Source organism: Misgurnus anguillicaudatus, chromosome 16 (genome assembly GCF_027580225.2).
Source record: "Misgurnus anguillicaudatus chromosome 16, ASM2758022v2, whole genome shotgun sequence".
Taxonomy (NCBI): Eukaryota; Metazoa; Chordata; class Actinopteri; order Cypriniformes; family Cobitidae; genus Misgurnus; species Misgurnus anguillicaudatus.
The window spans coordinates 9,892,579-9,916,044 of NC_073352.2; the positions used below are offsets into that span (position 1 = coordinate 9,892,579).

The window sequence follows — 23,466 nt, forward strand, 5'->3', positions numbered from 1 at the left end:
TAGGCTTTGGAACGACATTGGCATGGTGAGTAAACCACACCAGCATTTATATTTTTGGGTGAACTAAGCCTTTAACGAATCTACCATATGCTTTCATTGCCACAACAAAGCCAAAAAAGTCCTAAGAGAGGGACAGAGTGTTGAGATTGGCCTGTCTCCATTACTTAAATGTCTTGAAATGAGCACATGGAACAGAATGCAAGAGCAGCTGGACATCTTTAAACTATAGTATGGAAATTTCAAAGACCATTTCCAAATCACGGACACCCAGTTGCCCTAGGTGTAAGTCTTGTGGACTTATTTTATAGTCAGCTGTACAAAAAGAATTACAAAACATTTTAATCAAGCACTAGACTTCATCCGAGCTCGGGAAACCGACCATCAAGCTTAATACATTCAATATGTTCTTCATAAGAATCTGTTGTAAATGATTGGTCTTATAATGACACAGGAATTGTAGCTATATAAAAAGAGTATAACTGAATATATAATGTGTTCCTTATGCGAACCATAGAATCAAATAAAGCTTGTAATGTTGTAATAGGTTTAGGAGCAAAGAAATGTCACATTCAGACGCTTGGCGAGTTAATCTTATGGGTGATTTATAACAATAATGTATGCACTGCCTGCTGGAGATGCTGATGATTTATAAATGAATCTATTTCAGGTCTCATTCTTCTCATTTTCCTCTTTATGTCCGTTTACACATAATCAGATTTGCTGCTGAGATATTTTATCCTCAAATTTTTGAACTCATCGGCGGAAATCATAAATTCAGGGTTCGTTGAATTCATTTAGACAGCTGGCTGGCGGTATTGACAGGTTGCCGTCCAGAGCTCTGTTTCTAAAGGGAGTAAAATCAAACGGCTCAGGTCCCTGCCAGCTCTGGCGACTGCACGATTCATTTATCTATAATTAACCATTAAACTTCATTGAAGAAGAGGTTGAACAAAAAAAGAAAGAAATGACAGGTTGTGCCCTTGGATATGAGACGCAAGGACTACATGAGACGTTAAGAATAACAACAAGATCCGGATCCTCGTCTCGGAAAGATTGGCAAATAATTAGGATCTACAAACTAAAACGTTTTTGCTGCTTGGACCAATGGTCCATCGCTTAACTCAATGCACTTGTGGCCCTTTGGGTCTGTTGTAAATATGTGTATGAACTCTGGAATTAATGAGTCTCCACAACCAGCTGGCTTCTCTTTGACGCTGGTGTTACACTCACTTCATTTTAAGCTCTCACCATCTGCGATCCGCCCATCAGACAGGCCAGCAGGCTGTGACATTGATCTTAGATTATGGTATCAGTGTAAATACAGAGAGAAAAGCACCAGTCGATGGGATAGGCCTTCCTGCAGCTTCCGGGTTGTTAAAGCCATGTATCGGCCTTGTTTGGGTGTGACCTGTGATAATCCCTGCAGACAGATCTCTGCATTGCCCTTTATTTCCTGCATTAACATGTGCTTGTGTGGACAGTAGGCTGTAGGGTTGTTTGTATGCCTGTGTTTGTTAGTGTGTACTGTACATATCAGGGGGAATTTTAAAATAAATTGCAGTGATAGATCTCATTTGCACAATTTATGTGTTGTGTCACCACCTAGTTCACTACAAATTATGCTAAACGTATCAATGACAAAATAAGACCACTGTCATCCACAACAAAACTGTATAAGTGTGTACTTTACATGCTTAGCATCAGCCTGGAAAATCACACTTTTATAAAATACAGAGTATTTAAAATGTAAATTGTTCTTAAAGGTGCAGTGTGTAATTTTTAGAAGGATCTCTTGACAGAAATGCAAAATAAAATACATTACTGTATTATCAGGGGTGTAAAAAAACCTTTCATAATGAACTGTTATGTGTTTATTACCTTAGAACGAGACCTTTTTATCTACATACACCGGGGGTCCCCTTACATGGAAGTTGCCATTTTGTGCCGCCATTTTTCTACACAAGTCCTTAACGGACAATTTTTTTACTAAGTTGTCACCGACAATGACATGTTTGTCTGGTGGCGGCTACCGTAGCTTCTCTATGAGTTTCAAAAGCGAGAGGTGAGCTGTGGACTAAGCCGTTGGTTGCAATTCGCAACCTCACCACTAGATGCCACTAAAATTTACACACTGCACCTTTAAATATTTTTGGTGTTATTTTCTAAAAGAATTGTTAAAGACTTTTTCTTGTGCCAGGAGATCTTTGGTTTGTTAGTAACGTTATGTGTTGACAGCACATTTTTTAAACCCAGAAAATCTGATGATAAACTGGAAGGCCTGTGCAAATTCTGCATTTAGTGAATGTAAATAAACGTCTTCATTGCTTTGGCACACCATTACTTACAATTAATTTGAGGAATACATTTGTGTACTTCTGTTTTTGTGTGTAGACAGCACTTGCACACGTTGACCTAAATAATAATAATAATAATAATAATAATAATAATAATAATAATAATAATAATAATAATAATAATAATAATAATAATAATAATAATAATAATAATTACAATAATACATATTATTGTTGTTGTTGTTGTTGTTGTTAATGTGACGTTGTTGTTGCTGTTGTTGTTGTAATAGTAGTGTTTTTGTTATTATTATTATTGTTGTTATTATTATGATTATTATTATTACTATTAATAATATTATCATCATCATTATTATTGCTGTTGCCATTATTGTTATTATTATTATTATTATTATTATTAGTAGTAGTAGTAGTAGTAGTAGTGGTAGTAGTACTTGTAATAGTAGTGTTTTTGTTATTATTATTATTATTATGATTATTATTATTAATAATAATATTAACATCATCATTATTTTTGCTGTTGCCATTATTGTTATTATTATTATTATTATTATTATTATTATTAGTAGTAGTAGTGGTAGTAGTACTTGTAATAGTAGTGTTTTTGTTATTATTATTATTATTGTTATTATTATGATTATTATTATTATTAATAATATTAACATCATCATTATTATTGTTGTTGCCATTATTGTTATTATTATTATTATTATTATTATTATTATTATTATTATTATTAGTAGTAGTAGTAGTAGTAGTAGTAGTAGTAGTTGTAATAGTAGCAGCAGTAGCAGCAGCAGCAGCAGCATTATTGTTGCTGTTGTCATTATTATTTTTATTGTTATTAATATTAGCATCACCATTATTATTGCTGTTGCCATTATTATTATTATTATTATTATTATTAGTAGTAGTAGTAGTAGTAGTAGTAGTAGTAGTAGTAGCTTCATCATTATTGTTGCTGTTGCCATTATTATTGTTATTTTTATTGTTATTAATATTAGCATCATCATTATTATAGCTGTTACCATTATTATATTATTATTATTATTATTATTAATATTAGTAGTAGTAGTAGTAGTAGTAGTAGTAGTAGTAGTAGTAGTAGTAGTAGTAGTAGTAGTATTGTAGTTGTAGTAGTAGTAGTAGTAGTAGTATAAGCATCATCATTATTATTGCTGTGGCCATTATGATTATTATTATTAGTAGTAGTAGTAGTATTACTAGCATCATCATTATTGTTGCTGTTGCCATTATTATTGTTATTTTTATTGTTATTAATATGAACTTCATCAATATTATAGCTGTTGCCATTATTATTATTATTATTATTATTATTATTATTAGCATCATCATTTTTATTGCTGTTGCTACTATTATTATTATTGTTATTATTATTATTAGTAGTAGTAGTATTAGTATTAGTATTAGTAGTAGTAGTAGTAGTAGTAGTAGTAGTAGTAGTAGTAGTAGTAGTAGTAGTAGTATCATCTGTGTTATTATTATTATAGCTTATCTGTTTTTTAAGATAAAAACTAGACACTGCAAGTGACATACTTCAAGCAAATATATGTTATAATTTCCTATTGCAGGTATAGTTATCAAGGAGTGAAATGTTGGTATTTTTTTCCCAGATTATTCAGCCCCAAGGGTAACACTATGTCTTAGTCTGCCCAGGGCCTGCTGTAACTCCTTCAGGGAAACACTTTTCCTTACTGTATTCAAGCAAGTGTTTGTTGCTTTACAAAGGGAGCTTTTCCTGATGAATTATAATGATATCAACTTTTTATTTTTCCTCACAGTATATACAGTATTGTGCAAATGTTTTTGTGGAATGACTAATTTGGTGTATTACACAATTTTCATTATTGAGAAAAGAAGCCACACTAGTAATTGTGCTGCATTCTGTGTTACAAGGTAAACAAGTGTGTTTGTGGTCAAATGTTGTCTTAAGAATCAAAACGTGTCTTTCTCTCATAGGTCTCATGAGATTTCACAGCTGTTAATCAAAGGTCAACATTATTAAAAGCAAAAAGATGGAGAGAAAATGACCTTCTGGAGTTGTTGTTGTGTTTAGTTTGTATGCATGTATCAAACCAATCAGTGTTATTTGCATAGACAAAGGTCACAGAGTTTAGTGACTTGAAGGAAAACCACATTTTAACAATTTATTTTATCTGTGCTGTCTTTCAGGGGTAAACAAGCATTGATACTTACAATATGTATGTAAATATAAGCAATACAATCAAATATTAATTACAGTATTATTCAGACAGGTGTATATTAACCTTAAAATATACAGCTGTGAAATTCAGTAACATAAATATGACAGGTTCAAGAAATGCATGTTTTTTAGCAGATAACAATGTGTTTGTTTTTTTTTTTGCTATGTAATTCAGTATAATTCATCATTACGTGTGGTTTAAGTTTCCAGATGCTATTCGGGTCCAGTTGCACACTTTTTGAATGTCATCCAATTTGCAAGGTTTTCACTGAGCCATGTCATTTTTGTTTTCTCACTGTCCTTGCACAATTTTTCTTCCCGGCTAACGTTGTCCATGTCTTGCTGGCCAAGCTGTAGATCAGAGCGCCTTTTCCTGTCGTAACATGATCTCTAATGAAGTGTCAACATGAAGCAGTCTGCTCTGACCTTTGCGAAGGAATTTAATTTGGCTCCTTCTGGCATGTTTGACTCCATGTAGAACAGGCATGGATGGCCACGTCTGAAGAAGTGCTAAAATGAGATGTGTTTATTGGATTAGAGCACTGTGGCCTTTCATGAGCTCATAAATAATGGCAAACATGACTGATGGCTGTGAGGCGGAACAGAGTAATAGTCACACAGGTGGATGAGTAAACAAGTCCTCATTTTCTCTTTATTTATATCTTACTATTGGTCTTCATGATCTGTCACCAATTGATCCAATTGTCATATTGTTAGTTGATTCACTTTATTGTTAGTAGCATCGACAAATAGGTGTGTGTGTGTGTGTGTGTGTGTGTGTGTGTGTGTGTGTGTGTGTGTGTGTGTGTGTGTGTGTGTGTGTGTGTGTGTGTGTGTGTTCTGGTACTGTATATGTAATTTATGAGGAAATGTGTATAATGACATGCATGTGTATGACAACATTAACATGGCTTAAGAGATATCTCGTCAATGGCGGCGAAAGAGTTAATAGCTTAAAAATGCCAAATGTATTGTGAGGGTTAGTTTTAGGGGTTGGAAGAAGTTTTATTTACCATGAATTAGTCTTTGCACTGCAAAAAATGACTTTCTTACTTTGTATTTATGTCTTGTTTTCAGTAGAAATATCTAAAAATTCTTAAATTAAGATACTTTTTCTTGATGTGCAAAATGACCTAAAAAAATAAGTCTAGTTTTTAGACAAAAAAATTAAGTGAATTGGTCCCCATTGTCAGATATTTTGGCTTGTTTTGATCACAAATTAATTTAAATTGTATATTTTTTGTCTAAAAACTAAACCTATTTCCTTAGGCCATTTTGCTCATCAAGAAAATACATCTTTATTTAAGGATTTTTAGATATTTCTACTAAAAACAAGAAAAAAATACTAAGTTAGAAAGTCATTTTTGCACTGCAAAAAAAGTTTTTTAAGAAAAAAAATTCTTAGTATTTTTGTCTTGTTTTCAATAAAAATATCTAAAAATTCTTAAATTAAGATGCTTTTTCTTGATGAGCAAAATGACCCAAAAAGAAATCTGGTTTGTAGACCAAAAATATAAAATGTAAGTGATTTTGTGCATAAAAAAAAAAAAATCTGCCAATGAGGTGAGAAAAAAATCGTGAATTTTTTCTTAAATTCAAGAAAAATTAAAGAAAAACTTGCTTACCCCATTTGCAGATTTTTTTTGCTTGTTTTACTTGTTTTACAAATTTTATTTTTTTGGTCTAAAAACTACACGTATTATATTGGTTCGTTTTGCTTTTTAAGAAAAAATCTAAATTTAAAGGCGGAGTCCACGATGTTTGAAAAACGCGTTGGAAAAGGAGACGGGCCGACTACCAAAACACACTTTTAGCCAATCAAATCAAATCAAATGCCGGGTTGCGTATGTGTGGGGCGGGTCTATCAACAGAAGGTCCAGATTCTATTGGGGTAGGGGCGTGTTTGTTTAGGTGATTTCAAATATCAACATTGGCTTTCAAACATCATGGACTCCGCCTTTAAGAATTTTTAAATATTTTTACTGAAAACAAGAAAAATCTACTCAAGAAAACTTTCTTGAAAATCATTTTTTGCAGTGTTGTTTCTGGCATTTTCATTAATCCCAAAAATTTGAAATCTTTCATTATTAATTATCTTTATTAATAATCATATAATTCCAAAGTCATATTTTCCCATATACTACATGCTAATAGCACTTACAGATATATATATATATATATTTGTTTGCCTATAGTAATAACCATGTTAAGGCATTAAGGCAACCAGGTAACTTACATTTTTAAGTTTTTTACAGTGTGGGTTATATTTAAGGTAAATAATGTTCCCCTCTTCATTTGTCTATAGTCACCCTGAAGTCACTCCACGGACCAGCGAGCCGACCGGTCACTCCAGCAATGCCTCGGGGAGCTCCAGTGAATCAGAGAGCAGCTCAGAGTCTGACTCAGACAGCGAGAGCAGTTCCAGTGAAAGTGAATGCAACCGAGCTTCCCGTGCCGCCACACCGGAGGTATTAAACTACTCTTACTCGCCATATACAGCTGGTCAGTAGTTACCCATGAGTCGACTTGATTTCTCTTTTAGTTCCAGTGACTGAAGTTCACCTAAATACAAAATTCTATTTGCATTTTACTGTACAGTGAAATAAATAAGCTGTTACACACACATTTGTACTGTAATGCTACTGTAATCTAAATAATGATGGATCATGGTTTGTTAAATTACTGCATTACAGTGTTTTATATTTTAATACAGTAAAACATACAGTAGCATTACTCTAAATAGGAGCTATTTAGAATCATCAGTGAGAAAAACAAAAATTATTTGAATAAAATAAACTTAAAGCTCACATAACACACGCTATAGAGTAGTATGACATCCTTTATTTCTCCAAAGAATCTTTAGTTTAATCAGATTTATAACAGAAAGATTAGCTTTACCGATTCTTTCCGATAACTTACGAAAAAATGAAGAAGGAGGAGTTACTACTGCGGGAGGAGCGAGTACGAGTCATGCAACACTTTATACAACACTGTTTAACTTATGATTCACTACATGTTTGTGTCATTTATATAATATGTATGCGCCTATTTCCAACATAAGACAGAAGTCCTACTTACCGCATGCAACTCATGACCCGGTTGGGACCTTTCAATAAATTCCAGCGCATCAAACACACATGCACAACTCCGCTGCTACCCCGAATAATAATCTATATCCATTGATTTCATAAGGCTGACTTTCTTCTCCGTAAATCCAAAAACACACTTCTTCTTTCGTGCCATTGTTGACTTTTGAAATTAAACAAGGCTTGTTGCGTAATGTGATGTTTGTAAGTTGTAGCGTCTCCCGCTGATTGACGGGTGGGCGGGGTTTTCCGAGGGAAGTGCCCATAAAAAGGAGTGATACATATAGAAACCCCTTAAACGTAATTAAAAAAAAAACTTTCAGAAACTTGTACGAACCCTGGCGAAGTGCACTCAGGACACAGAAATACTCACGCCCAACTGCTTTTTGACACTTTGCCTACGTTTAGCATGAAGAAACAACTCTTAAACTTTAAAGAATTAGTCCATTTTCTTAAAAAAATCCAGATAATTTACTCACCACCATGTCATCCAAAATGTTGATGTCTTTTTTTGTTCAGTCGAGAAGAAATTATGTTATTTTTTTTTTTTTTTTGAGGAAAACATTCCAGGATTTTTTTCTTTTAATGGACTTTAATGGACCCCAACACGTAACAGTTTTAATGCAGTTTAAAGTTGCAATTTCAACGGGGTTTCAAAGAACCCTAAACGATCTCAAACGAGGCATAATTGTCTTATCTAGCGAAACGATTGTCATTTTAATAAAAAATATGCACTTTCAAACAACAACTTCTCGTCCATTTCTGGTCCTGTGACGCCCCAGCACGACCTCACGCAATACGTCATCATGTCAAGAGGTCACGGATGACGTATGCAAAACGATACCCCGGTGTTTACAAGTGTGTTGAAAGAGACCCGTTCCGACGTTGTTGTATATGGAATGATACTAATTAATGTCTTTGTGTCAGTTTATTGTTTAAAATGGTCCGCAAATGTGCGTTTCATAAATGTAACACGTGACCTTTCCACCGCATTACGCAATTACGTGAGGTCGCGCTGGCTCAACACAGGACCGGAGATAGACGAGAAGTTGTGATTTAAAAGTGCATATTTTTTATTTTTCTTGTCAAAAATGACAATCGTGTCGCTAGATAAGACCCTTATGAATCGTTTGGGATCATTTAGAGTCCTTTGAAAATTCGTTGAAACTGCAGTTTTAAACTGTATTAAAACTGTTAAATGTTGGGGTCCATTAAAGTCTATTAAAATTAGAATTTCTTCTCGACTGAACAAAGAAAGAACTCAACATTTTGGATGACATGGTGGTGAGTAAATTATCTGGATTAAGAAAATTGACTAATCCTTTAAGCTTAAACTAAAATTAGCTTAATGTAATTGTCATTTCAATATTGTCAAGTAAAAATATCATGCTACTCCAAAAAAGGCATTGTTTTGCTTTTGGTCATTTATTTACTATTACATTCCTGGCACCTGTCTGCAATTCCCCCATACAAATGTTTTACAGTCTCTTATTTAGTGTTATTTACTGTACTGTGTCTTGTTTTGCTCACCTTCTGCACTGTGGGCCCTGGGTTCAATACCAGCTTATGCAATATTTCTCTTAGATGATTAATGTCAGACCCCTTCACCAGAAATTCTTAAAAGAACAGAGATGAATGTGAATAAGTTTATGAAAGACGTACTATGGCGGCATTCCCCCTCAGAGCTTTTCTCAGCATGGGTTGGGGGCCGGATTTTTGAAAGGCTCTCCTCGAAGGATTAATTGGCAACTTTAAAGTGGTCCCGCATTAGCTTGCCTGGGGCTTCCTAAGAGCATTACACAAGAGTAAACATCTCCTGGTTCTCATCGGCCCTTCTTGTGTGTATGCCAGGGCTGGCCAATGGGAATCTGTATCTTAGTTCCGCAAGCGGTCCGTGGAGAGATTCATTCTGCGTTAAACAGCGGTGCACGGCCCTGATGGCGAAACATTGGGAGGACCGTCAATTTCATCATGCTCGATTTATCATCTCTGCTGGTGATTTCGATATAAATTTTGTTAGTTTTTATTGTGTCACTGACAGATGGAGAATAAGGTTGCAGAATGTAAAATAGACTGAATTAACTTTTGTCTCGAAACGTACCATCAGGTCTGATCGGAATTGAATTTTTATCCTATGATTTTAATAGTTTATATAGATGTCCACGGCTTCCTTTTTTAAACGATCATTAAGGAGATCATTCAAGATCGCATTTATGGTTTGGTGTGAAAGATTTACGTTTGTCTCTGAACATAATGGAACAAAACAAACGGCGTGAGATAATACGCTTGATGAAAACATATCCGAGTAAGAGTTGAGAGCAGCCATCAGGGCAACGCGCAACGCATTTCCTTTGTTATTCGGCAGTTTTACGACTTCCTCTCTTAATGGCCTTTTCATCATTGCACCAGCTCATTGGTCTGTGAAAGTCATATGACTGAATCATCAAGCTTCTCATGAATCAAAGCCAGAGACAGATGATAGCTGTGCCGACATGCATCATTAGAAATTTGGTTCCAGGTTATTTTAGACATGCATTCATTTACATTGTATAGCCCTCGATGCACATAATGCGTGTAAAAAATGTAACTGTTGCTGTCTGTGCATTTGTCACATGCACAGTTTTATATGCTAATGATTTTGTATTAAAGGGATAGTTCAACCAAAAATAAAAATTCTGTCATTTTCTCATTTTCATGTTGTTGTAAACCTGTATGAATTTATTTTTTCTGATGAACACTAATAAATGATGGTAAGCACACAGCTGGTTGTAACCATTGACTTTCATAGTAGGAAAAACAAATATGATGGAATTCAATGGTTACAATCAGCTGTGTGCTCACCATCATTTATTAAAATATTTTCTTTTGTGTTCATCAGAAAATAGAAATTCACACAAATTTAGAACAACATGAGAATGAGTAAATGACAGAATTTTTATTTTTGGGTGAACTATCCCTTTAAGTCTTCTCGCTTAAACTTGTCACCTGATTTATAAGTACATACACATACATTTATTCATTCTTACCATTCTTATAATGCGGATGACTCTAGGATATCATAATGCTTGTAGTTGATCATTAGCATATCACACGCCGAAACCATCTCCAAATATAAGATTTTCACACAGCCTCTTTTTTTAGGTGCAAAAGTCCTATATTTCTAAAAGCAGCAGGTGTCTGTTTTTGTTTACGTGTTGACATTATTCAAAAAGTTATGCTAGAAAATAATGTGTGTTGTTGGTGAATATGATCCATTGTCTTAAAACATATGTTACACAAAGCTGTCCTACAAGTTTGTGAATAACACTGTAAGCAGTGCATAAGGAGGAATTTCATCTTTAAAATAACTTTTTTTTGTCTGTCATAAAGATCCACGCCTACACTGATCCACACAGACGATTAAATCTACTGTATTAGGTGTGCCACACTTTTTATTGTATATATGCGGTAACTCACTGGCAACGTGTAACTGCCCCATTACAGTACCATAAATGTACATGTTTTTTACTACCCAGTCTTCTGAGGTTGCGTATAAATAGCACGAAGTGCAAAACTCGTGCAATACATACGCCAAACTCCACCCCGGCGTGCATATGACACGCAAGTCCCTCCCATCCACCCAAACGGTGCATCTTTTTTTTTGTCGTTTTATTTATTGGTTTCTCAATTTTTTTCTGTTTTTTAAACCATTTTCGCTTGGGTTTAGGGTTAGATTTTAGATTTGCTTAATGAGGTTATTTAATATACAGGTTCCTCAATGTTTTTGTCCATATTTAAGCCATGGTCGCTTGGAGTTGGGGTTAGAGTTGGGGTTTGGATGTCATTTTTATATAACAAAAAGTTGTTCTAACCCTAAACCCAAGCGAAAATGGTAAAACATAGCAAAAAAATTGAGAAACCAATAAATAAAACGACAAAAAAAGATGCACCGTTTAAGTGAATGGGAAGGACTTGCGTATCATATGCACGCCGAATTTGAATTTGGTGTATGTATTGCACGAGTTTTACACTTCGTGCTATTTATACGCATTTTCAGGAGACTGGGCTGGTTTTTTACAGTATAATACATTTACCGCAGTTCCATTTTACAGTATAATACCCTTACTGTAACCTAGTTTTATTGCCTTGAAGGGGAATCAAACTCAGGTCGCTCATGTCGTAGGTCCATAACACTATCACAGTGCCACGGAGTCACTTGATAAAAATTACTCGCTACACTCACCAAGTAGCTTCTTCTGTAATCTGACGGTCAAGCATTTATCCATAATCCCTTTCTTGTTTTATCTACAATTCTCAATAAATTATTTACACTGCTGAAAAACAATTCACATATTGAAATTTGCTTCACTGCTAAAAGCATAACAAATAAAATTTATTTAATTTCATAGATATATTTTATTTTTCCATTTTATATACTTTTATAACACTGTTTTTATTCAACTACAGTAGCACTACTGTTATTGTTTTACAGCAGTCTACCGCAAATTCAAAACATACAGTAAATCACTGTAAATTAAATGTTAATACTCATAATGCAATGCATATTACAGTAATGAACTGGAAAAGAAAATGATGGTTTTTTACTGGGCATTTTGTGGTAAGTAACTGTAGAAATTACAGTTAAGTCTAACAGTGCAGGCATGCCTACTGTATATTAACACATTTGGATGACGTTAACTTTTTCACATATTCACATTTACACCGAGAAGACAAGGCATCAATATAAAAAATGTGCACTTTGAAACCTGTCTTTAAAAGCTTGTGTTTTCAGAACCCCCCAAACGCAGTCGTTGTATAAATGAACAGCCAAATCACATAAAAACTTTCCTTTTTACGGTTGAAATTGTTGGCGTGTAAACGGACTCTAAGTAATAGTGTTGTTTTTCTTTTTTCCACCGGAGCCTGAACCCCCATCAACAAACAAGTGGCAACTAGATAAGTTTCTAAACAAAGTAAATCCCCACAATAAAACACTAATTACCACACAATCAAATAGTCATGGGATTAATAGGTCTCAACCCGATGAAAGCCAAGCAACTGAAAACCAGACCTCCAACAAGAGCAAGCCCACCGCAGCATTGGCACCAGCAGAAACCAAGGACAGAGCTTTGCTCAGTCCAATCCGAGAGAAGGCCAAACCCAAGACTGGTCAGAAAGCTCCAGACAGCAAAAGCACCAAGGTAAAATCACCAGCCTCCGTGGAGCTAGCACCTCCCAGGAGAAGCACTGGCAAGAAACAGCCAAAGAAGGTGGAGAGATCCTCCAGCAGCGAGGAGCACAACTGGCCCAGACCGGGAAATTCAAGTTCGACCCCGAAGGAGAAAGAGCCTCCACCTTTAGAACCTCCCAAACCTAGAGGGAAGGGTCCCGGGGTCAAGACAGCTCCGAGAAAGGAACCCCGGACCACCACAGCAAACGCTGCACCTGCTAATATCGCACCTGTTCCGGATAAGAAGAAGCACAGAGGACCCAACAAGATTATCCCCAAATCCAAGGAATTCATAGAGACAGAGTCTTCTTCATCCGAGTGCCACTCGGACCCAGAGGAGCTTTCCAAGGTCCAACTTCCCTGCCCTGGTCCTAACACCCTAAGCCTGAAATCTAAGGATTGCAACAGCAATATCCTGAGTGTCAGTAGCCTTACTAGTACAAGCAGCACTTCTATTCCTGACCCAGGTGCCTCAGATCTACTGGAAGAGCCTCTCTTTTCTCCCATCCCCATTGTGCAAAATGAACTTTTGTCACCGCTAAGAGATTTTGAGGAGGTCAAGTCACTTTGGGTTAAGATCGAACTCAGGTTCCTGTCTCGGATCCCGGGGCAGGACATCCCAGAACCTCCCCCAACCAAGGCTGAGTGTCGGGAGGTCAGTGTCAAACACAGGCGGCAACAGTCACCAGCCTCCATCCCTGTAGAGAAAAACCCTAGTAAATCAAAGAGGAAACACAAGGCAAGTGTCCAATGCTTGTTTCATGTCCTGTATTTAGAAATGAAACACAACCTTGATCTCAGTTCTTTAAATCCTGTGCCACCCCACCCATCACAGACACTTCATAATTCCTCTACTACTTGCAATTTCTATATTACCATTACATATATTTGTTGACATAAATCAAGTTAGAATTGATTACTGCCTTAATAGTTTTTTATTTGGCTGTTGGGTCAACACCAAAGGTTAAATGTGTTGTGCTCTATGGCAGTGCATACCAATCCTGGTCCTGACAGAAAGTTTTAGATGTCTCCTTATTTAAAACACCAGATTCAACTTATCAGCCTTCTTCAAAATGGTAAACATGTCTCCCCAACAAGCTGGTGAGTTAAATCAGGTGTGTTAAATAAGGAGACATCTAAAACTTTCTGGGAGGGGGGCCTCGAGGACCAGGATTGGGAAACACTGCTCTAGGGCATGTAGGTGATGGGTCTGTGATATCAGCTTAGATCTGTAACCATCACTAAGTAATCCACGTCTCAGTTTAAAGCAGTTGATTTACAATACTAGCGTATGTCCTTGGGTAAGGTGGTAAAATGCACTCAATTGCTGTTGTGTGTCAGTTGGTATCTTTGTTTTAGCCACTTTCAATAGCTGTTTGTCCAGATACAGACTGAAGGCAGTCCTGGACTATAAAGCGAGATTCATTGTTGAGAGTTAACCATCAACCTTTATCTTGCCTAGCCAACAGACATGTTAAACTCTGTAAGGTCTTAAATAACTTCTGCTGGTTTCACCTCTAGTCTGAGCACTGTGACGTGATGAGTGGAGGCAAGAAGCTCAGGATGGACAAAGAAGCTCTGCTTCTTCCTCCCTGTATCTCTCCTATACACAACCACAAGGTCTCCAGCACAAAAGAGTGAGTACAGACTCAACAAAGGGCTGTCAATCAACTAAAATAATAATATACACTTTTTTGTTAAAATGTTTTTGTCATCATTTAGCCTACTATATGTCACAAAGTAAACCATCATACTGAACAAATTCAGTCACTTTGTGCATTTTCAAGGTAAATACATCAATGCCTTTTGGGAGTAAATGTAAGCGACAAGATCTTTGAGGATTTTTATGTTTTATACAGTCTATGAATGGTTATAACAGGGCACACAAGCCACATACACAACATATGGCAAATGAGATTCACAGATCTTGATCTTGACACACAGCGCTGTGCATACTGTATGACAAAGCTCTGGCACACGTCAATCGGTCCAAGTATTTATAAATACGCATATTTGCTTATACTGTAAGCACTAAGTGGTGGCCGGTGATTTTGTGATTTTTCTCGATGCAAAGTTCGTCACAACATGTATGTAGCCCGTCATGTGTGTGGTTCGTAATTTCAAAATATGTGTTCTGCACGTCGAGAGATCCAGTGTGCATCACGTATCTTGTTAAAATAAGTGCCTTTTGCAGACGCGTCTAAAGGGTTTATGATAAAAGAGACGCCTGCGTTTGCCAGATACTCGCATAACCTCAAGCCGCCACTGTAAGCACTATTGCTCAATACTGTACAGTATTTACTTAATTTATCTTTCATATATTTGCATCTACTTTTCTGTACTGCGTTTACTGTAAAGCTGTAGAAATACATTTTAATTAACTTGCTGTAAGAAACGAATGGGGTAAAGTCTGGAAGTAGCCTGATATATTTTGCTGGTCTGAGCTGGTTTAACTGGTCTCTCAAGCTGGTGTTAAAGTCCCCATGAAATCATAATAAAGTTTTCCTTTTAGTATAAATACATTAGGCTTAAGAATATATATTATATATAAACTGGTTTGGCCTAAAACGCTGACAAAATTTGCATTCAGAAGATATAAGCATTCCACATGCACAGTTTACCATTGACAACACTGCAAAAAATGACTTTCTTACTTAATATTTTTGTCTTGTTTTCAGTAGAAATATCTAAAAATTCTTAAATCAAGATGTATTTTCTTGAAAATAAGTCTAGTTTTTAGAAGAAAAAAATAAATTCAAGCGAATTTGTGCTTAAAACAAGCAAAAAAAATCTGCCAATGGAATAAGAATTTTTTCTTGAATTAAGTGTTTATGAAAAAAGTAAACTTATTTCAATTGTCTTATTCCATTGGCAGATTTATTTATTTTTATTAATGTTTTGCTTGTTTTAAGTACTTATTTACTTAAAGTTTATATTTTTTGTCTAAAAACTAGACTTATTTGTCATTTTGCTCATCAAGAAATTAAATCTTAATTTAAGATTTTTTTTACTGAAAACAAGACAAAAATACTAATTAGGTCATTTTTTGCAGTGTAGGTGTTTAAGAAAAAGTAAACGTATTTTTAAAAAAAAGCCTTACCCCAGTGGCAGATTTATTTGCTTGTTTTAAGCACAAATTTACTTAAATTTTATTTATTTTTTGTCTAAAAACTTTCTTAGGTCAATTTGCTCATCAAGAAAATGCAACTTATTTTAAGAATTGTAATTTTTTTTGATATTTGTACGTAAAAGAAGACAAAAATACTAAGAAAGAATTTTAGTGATGTCATCCTGCACTTCAGCTTCTCATCAGATTTCCTGTCCAGTCAAATGCTGTCTAGATGCTAAAGCGTCTCACCTCCGCATTGCACAGAACCACCCCTGAAATAAAACGCACCAGACACTTTATACGTTTATACGTTTACTAGCTCTTATATGGGGAATGGCACCCAGCAGATCAGATCGTACAATATGCGCAAATCTGCGTCAAAAAACAAAACAAAAGTGCGAACCATTTACACAGAATGATGTATTATAAAGCGCTGTGGAGAAGATCAAACAGCTCACAATCTGTCAAATGTGGCTTTGCTTGACTGTGCCATAAATGAAACCCTATTGGTTATTTTTTTAAAAGAGCGAGGGTCTTCTCCATAGTATCTCACTGACTTCATGTTTTAGTTAAAATGGTGATATCAAGTAATGCTCTGCGGTCCAAGGCATTTCAATGGGCCTGTAAGCCGGTTGACAGCTTTCCAAACTGTCAAAAACCAAAACAGACTCACTTAACCAGTTTAAATAGTTTTCATCAGGGTTTGTACTGTATTTTACTGCACATATCCTTACTGACATCTGCACTGCACTGACATCTGGCTTATACAGAGCCTGCACTGTTTCACTTTTCCTTAACATATGCTGCTAGTGTCCCCTGACGTTTCCCACATGCCTGCACTCCACGCAGACATTTGCCATCTCAGCTTAGTAGCTCACTCTGTGTTATGTCCTTAGAGGGAATGCTGGGATACGCAAAGGGAGGGGCGGCAGGTCACCCTTTGAGTACGCTCCAGCCGCCAGCCTGCTTTGTCCCATCGCATTAAAGTAATTTAACACTGACACCGGCACAACGGCTTTAGCTAATTTTAGGTATTCAATTAATGTCAGGGCAGGCCAGAGTCCATCAAAGATGCACGTGTGACAGAGGTCATGTGCTCGTCCTGTTCGCCTGAATGCACACCGCACTGTGACACAAGTAACGGCGAGCAGGTCTTGATAATACCTTGAGCTATACTAATATATTAGCCTCCGCTAAAGTCTATTACTGGAAGTGTTTAGCACTCCAGACTATTTAGTGTTATCACCTGCTTGGTGTGTTTTATATCAGCTCATTTCAGACAGCCCTAAAGACTACACCCCACATTTATCCTTTTAATTGAATTAGAAAAGTAAAAAAGCCCTTTATTTAGCGTTGCGAACAGATGAGACATTGCAATAAAGCAATGTTAAAATATGCTGCTGTCACACTGTGTTTTTTATATACTTGCTATTTGTTTAGTGCTTGATGTGTTAGCATTTATGTAATTGGCTTTGCCAAATTTATACCAAGACAGATGCGCGTGCCATAGCCTCCAGCCCCACCCGTAGGATTTATTTTGTCTTTTCTATATATAAAAAAAAAAAAAAATTATTATTTGGACAAACAATGGTCCAACTGCACAGTACACAACCTTATTTTTATTCAAACTAATCAAAGATAAGAGCACATATTTGTATTAAATGTTTCGAACAAAGTTACATACTGGTAGCTTGCTTTCTACACTTCAGTTACACTGCAAAAATCACATTTTTATTTAGTATTTTTGTCGTGTTTTCAGTACAAATATCTAAATATTCTTGGGCAAGATGACCTAGAAGGAAAATAAGTCTAGTTTTTAGACAAACATATCAAATTTAAAATAATTTTTTTTATTTTTTATTTAATTAAAGAGGTCATATTATGAGACTTTTTAAGATGTAAAATAAATCTTTGGTGTCCCCAGAGTGCGTATGTGAAGTTTTAGCTCAAAATACAACACAGATAATTTATTATAGTATGTTAAATTGACACTTTGTAGGAGGAGCAAAAATGTGCCATTTTTGGGTGTGTCCTTTAAAATGCAAATCAGCTGATGAAATGCAAAGACTGATCACCATAATGATGGTTCGTTGAAATTAAACTTAATTGTGCTGTCAATCATATTTTCTCTTTCTCTCTGCACTAAAGCGCAGTGCCGTGGTTGGATAGTGCACATTAATGGGCTGTATTATTATAATAAGATCCCCTTCTGACATCACAAGGGGAGCCAAATTTCAATGATCTATTTTTTCACATGCTTGCGGATAATTGTTTACCAAAACTAAGTTACTGGGTTGATCTTTTTCACATTTTCTAGGTTGATAGAAGCACTGGGAACCCAATTACACTGCAAAAAATACTTTGCTACTTGGTATTTTTGTCTTGTTTTTTTGTAAAAAAAATCTAAAAATTCTTAAATTAAGATGAATTTTCTTGATGAGCAAAATCTTTAGTTTTATAGACTTTAAGTAAATTAGTGTTTAAAACAAGCAAAAAAAAAAAGATCTGCCAATGGAATAGGAAAAATTTTCATGAAATAAGCCAATGTTTTTCATAAACACTTAATTCAAGACATTTTCTTATTCTATTGGCAGATTTTTTTTGCTCGCTTTAAGCACAAATTCGCTTAAATTTTATATTTGTGTCTAAAAACTAGACTTATTTTCCTAGGTCATTTTGCTCATCAAGAAAATACATCTTAATTCAAGATTTTTTAAATCTTTTTTACTAAAACAAGACAAAAATACTAAGTAATAAAGTGATTTTCAAGAAAAAAAATTCTTAGGGTTTTTGTCTTGTTTTCAGTAAAAATATCTAAAAATTCTTAAATTAAGATGCTTTGTCTTAATGAGCAAAACGACCCATGAAAATAAGTATTTTTTAGACCAAAAACAAAATGTAAGTGATTTTGTGCATAAAACAAACAAATTTTCTTGAATTATGTGTTAAAAAAGAAAAATGTTTAAGATTTAATGCTTACCCCTTTGGCAGATTTTTTTTTTTTGCTTGTTTTATGCACAAAATCATTTAAATTTGATATGTTTGGTCTAAAAACTATAATTATTTTTATTAATTAATATTTTCTTGGGTCGTTTTGCTAATAAAAAAATCATTATAATTTAAGAGTTTTTAGATATGTTTACTGAAAACAAGACAAAAATACAAAGTTTTTTTTTTCTTCAAAATCATGTTTTGCAGTGCATGATAAATTAAGTGTTTAAGAAAAAGTTAACTTATTTCAAATTTTTCTTACCTCATTGGCAGATTTTATTGCTTTTTTTAGGCACAAATTTACTTAAATTGGAAATTTTTGTCTATAAACTAGACCTATTTTCATTCTTATATTATTTTTGAATATTTGTACTGAAAACACTGTAAGCTGACAATTGCTGGAATCAAACAAAACTGCAGGTTTCGTTACCACTCAGGGCCAGAGTTATACACTTTTAAATACAGACTTTAGAAAAAAAACTTCAAAAGGCACCTATTTATTTTTGTGTTTATTAGAGGACTGACAACACATACAACCATGTTTAGCACTTCAACATTTTTTTATGAAATTTCAAAGGGTTTCCTGTAAAACGCTACCAAACTTTTGAATGTACACCTCTGCATGTGGGTATAGGAAGCTTTTGAAATTGGGTAGGCCAAATCCAGGCAAAAATGCCCAAAATAGCCTCAGAGTGTAAGAAGTTAAGAAAAAGTTAACTTATTTCAAGTTTTTCTTACCTCATTGGCAGATTTTATTGCTTTTTTTAGGCACAAATTTACTTAAATTGGATATTTTTGTCTATAAACAAGACCTATTTTCTTTCTTATATTATTTTTGAATATTTGCACTGAAAACAAGACAAAAATGCTTAGTAAAAAAGTCTTTTTTTTGCGATGTAGCCTTAAGTTTAGTGCTAAGGCATCCAAAATGCTCCAGAGATGAGTAATGATCAACAAAATATATATATTGGCCAACAATGAAAAGGTTTGAATCGGTCCATATAAAACCTAAACATGGGTTGTTTATAATTTTAAGTACGTTGAAGAAGCAGCCTCGCAAGCGTGAAGAGAAGCTGTTGCCCCCGCTGCTGTCGCCGCTGTCAGACGAGCCGGTGGGCCGCCAACGGAGAAGCAGTGAATGCAGCTCCCTTAGTCAGGAGGGAAGCATCTCCACCCTCACCAGCACCTTGACCTCCACCCGACCAATAACTGCCTCCACCTCCTCATCACACAAGCACCACAAAGGAGAGAACAAAGCCTTCTCCCATTCCAAGACCAGCAGTGTAAGTCTTTATTCACATTATATGACCACATAGTAATAGACGGCAGACAGAAAGATCATTCATAAAGCAGGTTTTAATTTGATGATCTAGACATTGTTGAAAAACTTTGCACAGGAGTGTTGGAATAGTTTGTTCTTTGCTCTGGATTATTTTGTTCCTTGCTTGAGGCGTTCAGCACATTTCCTGTGTTTTTGCTAAACTAATTACATTCTTGGAAAGATTTCAAAATAGCCTCAAAGACAAGAAAATGGCTCCCATGTGTCGATCGCCTAAACTCAATCCACCTAAATGGCCCTAGAAAGTAAAACACCCAGTAAATGCGGAAGATCATCATATTCCAGCTGTGAAAAGCTAATTATTGTCACATCGTACCTTTGCTTTTCCAGGAGGAAGATGGTCACATCAAGACGTCCAGCAGTTTTCACAGCAACAGTCAGTCAGACACGGACCTCTGGTCGAACCCGTCGGCTCTGTCCGTTGAGGACATGGAACCGAGAAGGCCGAAACTCACGTTTAATAACACGTATGTAATTGGATCGTAGTGTTATGTTTGCCATTAAATAAATATTTGAAATTATTTAAATTGCAGTTGTACAGTACATACATATAAATTGAATATGGACACCAGGAGAGGTGAGATTTATGCTAATCTTATTCCATCGTGTCTTTTAGAGTTCACAATGCAGATTACTACATGCAAGAAGCCAAGAAGCTAAAGCACAAGGCAGATGCTTTGGTAAGTCTAAACATACATCTAACATGTACCAACATAAAGCAGTTGGTCTCATTCACTTATATTTCAACCCAGTATCACAAAATTACGTACCTGTAGTCACGTAAATTTGTGAGTCTTATGCGTGATACCGACACGCTGTTCCGCCTTTTTGGGTGAACATGTCACACATTTCTGTTTATGTGTCACCGTCACGTATTTGATACTAAACTATGGTTTCAGTTTAGGGTCAGACTTACATAAAATGACATCCTTACCCAAACCCAACTAATGCCAGGCGACAATGGTTTAAAAATATAAAAAAATAAAACATGAAAAAAGGTATAAACTAATACTTAAATTGACATCCTAACACAAACACCAAATCTAACCCTAAACCGAAGCGTCAATGGTTTGAAAATAGGACAAAAGAGTTGAGTAACCAATACGTGACAGTGACACGTAAACCGAAATGTGTGACATGTTTACGCAAAAAGGCGGAAAACCGTGTCAGTGCCACGCATAAGACTCACAAATTTACGTGACTATAGGTACATAGTTTCGTGATACAGGGTTGAATATTTTTGTAAATTTTTCGTATTTATACGCACACTTCTACGAAAACATTCAGCTTAATTCACAGCACGTGTATGCACATGAATTTGTTCTTAAACTCGTTCTTATCATTCGCACTGCAAAAAAATGACTTTTTTTGTCTTGTTTTCAGTAAAAATATTAAATTAAGATCTAGAAAAATAAGTCTAGTTTTTAGACCAAAAATATCAAATTTAAGTGATTTTGTGCATAAAACAAGCAAAAAAATCTGCCAACGGGGTTAAGCAAAAAAATCTTGGAAAATTTTCTTAAACACTCAATTCAAGGAAAATTCAAGAAAAATGTGATACCCCATTGGCAGATTTTTTTGCTTGTTGCACAAAATCACTTAAATTTTATATTTTTGGTCTAAAAACTAGATTTATTTTCTTGGGTCGTACTGCTCATCAAGAAAAAGCATCTTAATTTAAGAATTTTTAGATATTTTTACTGAAAATAAGACAAAAATACTAAGAATTTTTTTCTTGAAAATATTTTTTTGCAGTGTAAGGGCTTTCTGCAGCTTTTATGGAAGTTTATCACTGAAGCAAAACAGTTAAAAAAATATTCATTCACAAGTTCGTATTAACGTGAATTGATATAAAGCATATTTGACGTGCTGTTTGATGGGAGGAATCCGAGTTCGGAATTTTTGCCCAAACCCAGAGTACTCCCCCCTCTTTAACTGGGATAGATGTACTAGCTGAGAGTGAGGTCATGGGGTGGAGGAGGAATGCTGATTGGTTGGATTACATGACCATGCTACTCCCGAACTTAGTTAAATAAACTTCATTTATCAACAAAAATCTGTTTTGCTTTTCTTTCACGATTTGGGAGGTTTTCCTGTCGGCGGAGGAAGCCAGGTGTGCTGTTTGTGCACCGGCGTAACAATTATTGTTAAAAAAGAAGAATAGGATGCGAAAACGACACTCATCTTTATATATGAAATTAAACAGACACGAGACATAGATCGAGTGATTCACGTTTGGGCTCGAAACGTTTACATTTAGGCATTAAGCAGAATCTTTCATAGAGATTTAAGGTTTGTCATTACACGTATCTTCTTTATACACTCGGTGTTGGGTCAAAAAGGGACAAGCCCGGCATGCTGGGTCGTAACTAACCCATTGTTGAGTCAAATATAAAATATTTCCCAGCTGACAGGCTGACCTGCTCTCCCCTATATTTTATAGGTTTTTTTTCCTGAAAATAATCTGAATAGGTGAAGACTAAAGCAGAATCTGTGTGTGTGTGTGTGTGTGTGTGTTTTATTTAATGTTATTGCGACGTGAGTGAAACAACAGAGATATTACAGAGCTCTCTTGTGTGATTTTTCTTTCCTGTGGGAAGTTAGCACTCAGCAAGAAGAGATGAAACATTCCCGCCATACTGCTCTTAACTACACGGACACATATGCCCTCTGCGCTACCAAGAGCCATTAGCAAGCTGAGAAAAAGCTCTCTCTGCAGACCTTTTATAATTGAAGACTTTCCAATCTAGCCGAGAAAGAGCCCTCGTGTCTGCCCTTAGCATCCATAAAGCAGGAGCTTTGTTAGAGATTTACAAAACAGACTCCCGGCCCCCTAATAATTGGATCCAGGCAATTATCTCCAGAGACATTGTCCATTATCGCAAGTTACATCCTTTCTGTCATAAATCGGTATGACGATGTATAGGCCCAGTCATGAATACAAAGTATAAGGATTGATTGCCACCGTTACAAGAGCGCAGTGGCAGGCGTGTAATGAATCCCGGGCGTCCACTCGCCTCGTATTGAAGGGCTCACTTGAAAACAAATGGACTCTGGTTCTGAGGTGCGGGAAGAGGCAAGTGGTCAGTAAATCTATTTTACGCTCCTATGGAGATGAGATATGCGCTTATTGTTTGTGCTCTGTTGTCTGTGAAGTTGGGTGCTGTGGGGTTTTTGGGAGTGGGCGTAATGTTGT

At 35.6% G+C, this 23,466-nt stretch overlaps 1 protein-coding gene across 2 annotated transcripts in view; it reads left to right on the plus strand.

Moving 5' to 3' along the window:
* aff2 (AF4/FMR2 family, member 2) overlaps positions 1-23,466 on the plus strand; it is a 295,072-nt gene that overhangs the window by 235,703 nt on the left and 35,903 nt on the right. For both annotated transcript variants that reach the window (XM_073854091.1, XM_055177532.2), the window contains exons 10-15: positions 6,842-7,004; positions 12,524-13,570; positions 14,353-14,468; positions 19,968-20,214; positions 20,601-20,737; positions 20,887-20,950. In XM_073854091.1, the coding sequence (XP_073710192.1) occupies positions 6,842-7,004; positions 12,524-13,570; positions 14,353-14,468; positions 19,968-20,214; positions 20,601-20,737; positions 20,887-20,950 (1,774 nt within the window). The remainder of the gene's footprint in view (positions 1-6,841; positions 7,005-12,523; positions 13,571-14,352; positions 14,469-19,967; positions 20,215-20,600; positions 20,738-20,886; positions 20,951-23,466) is intronic.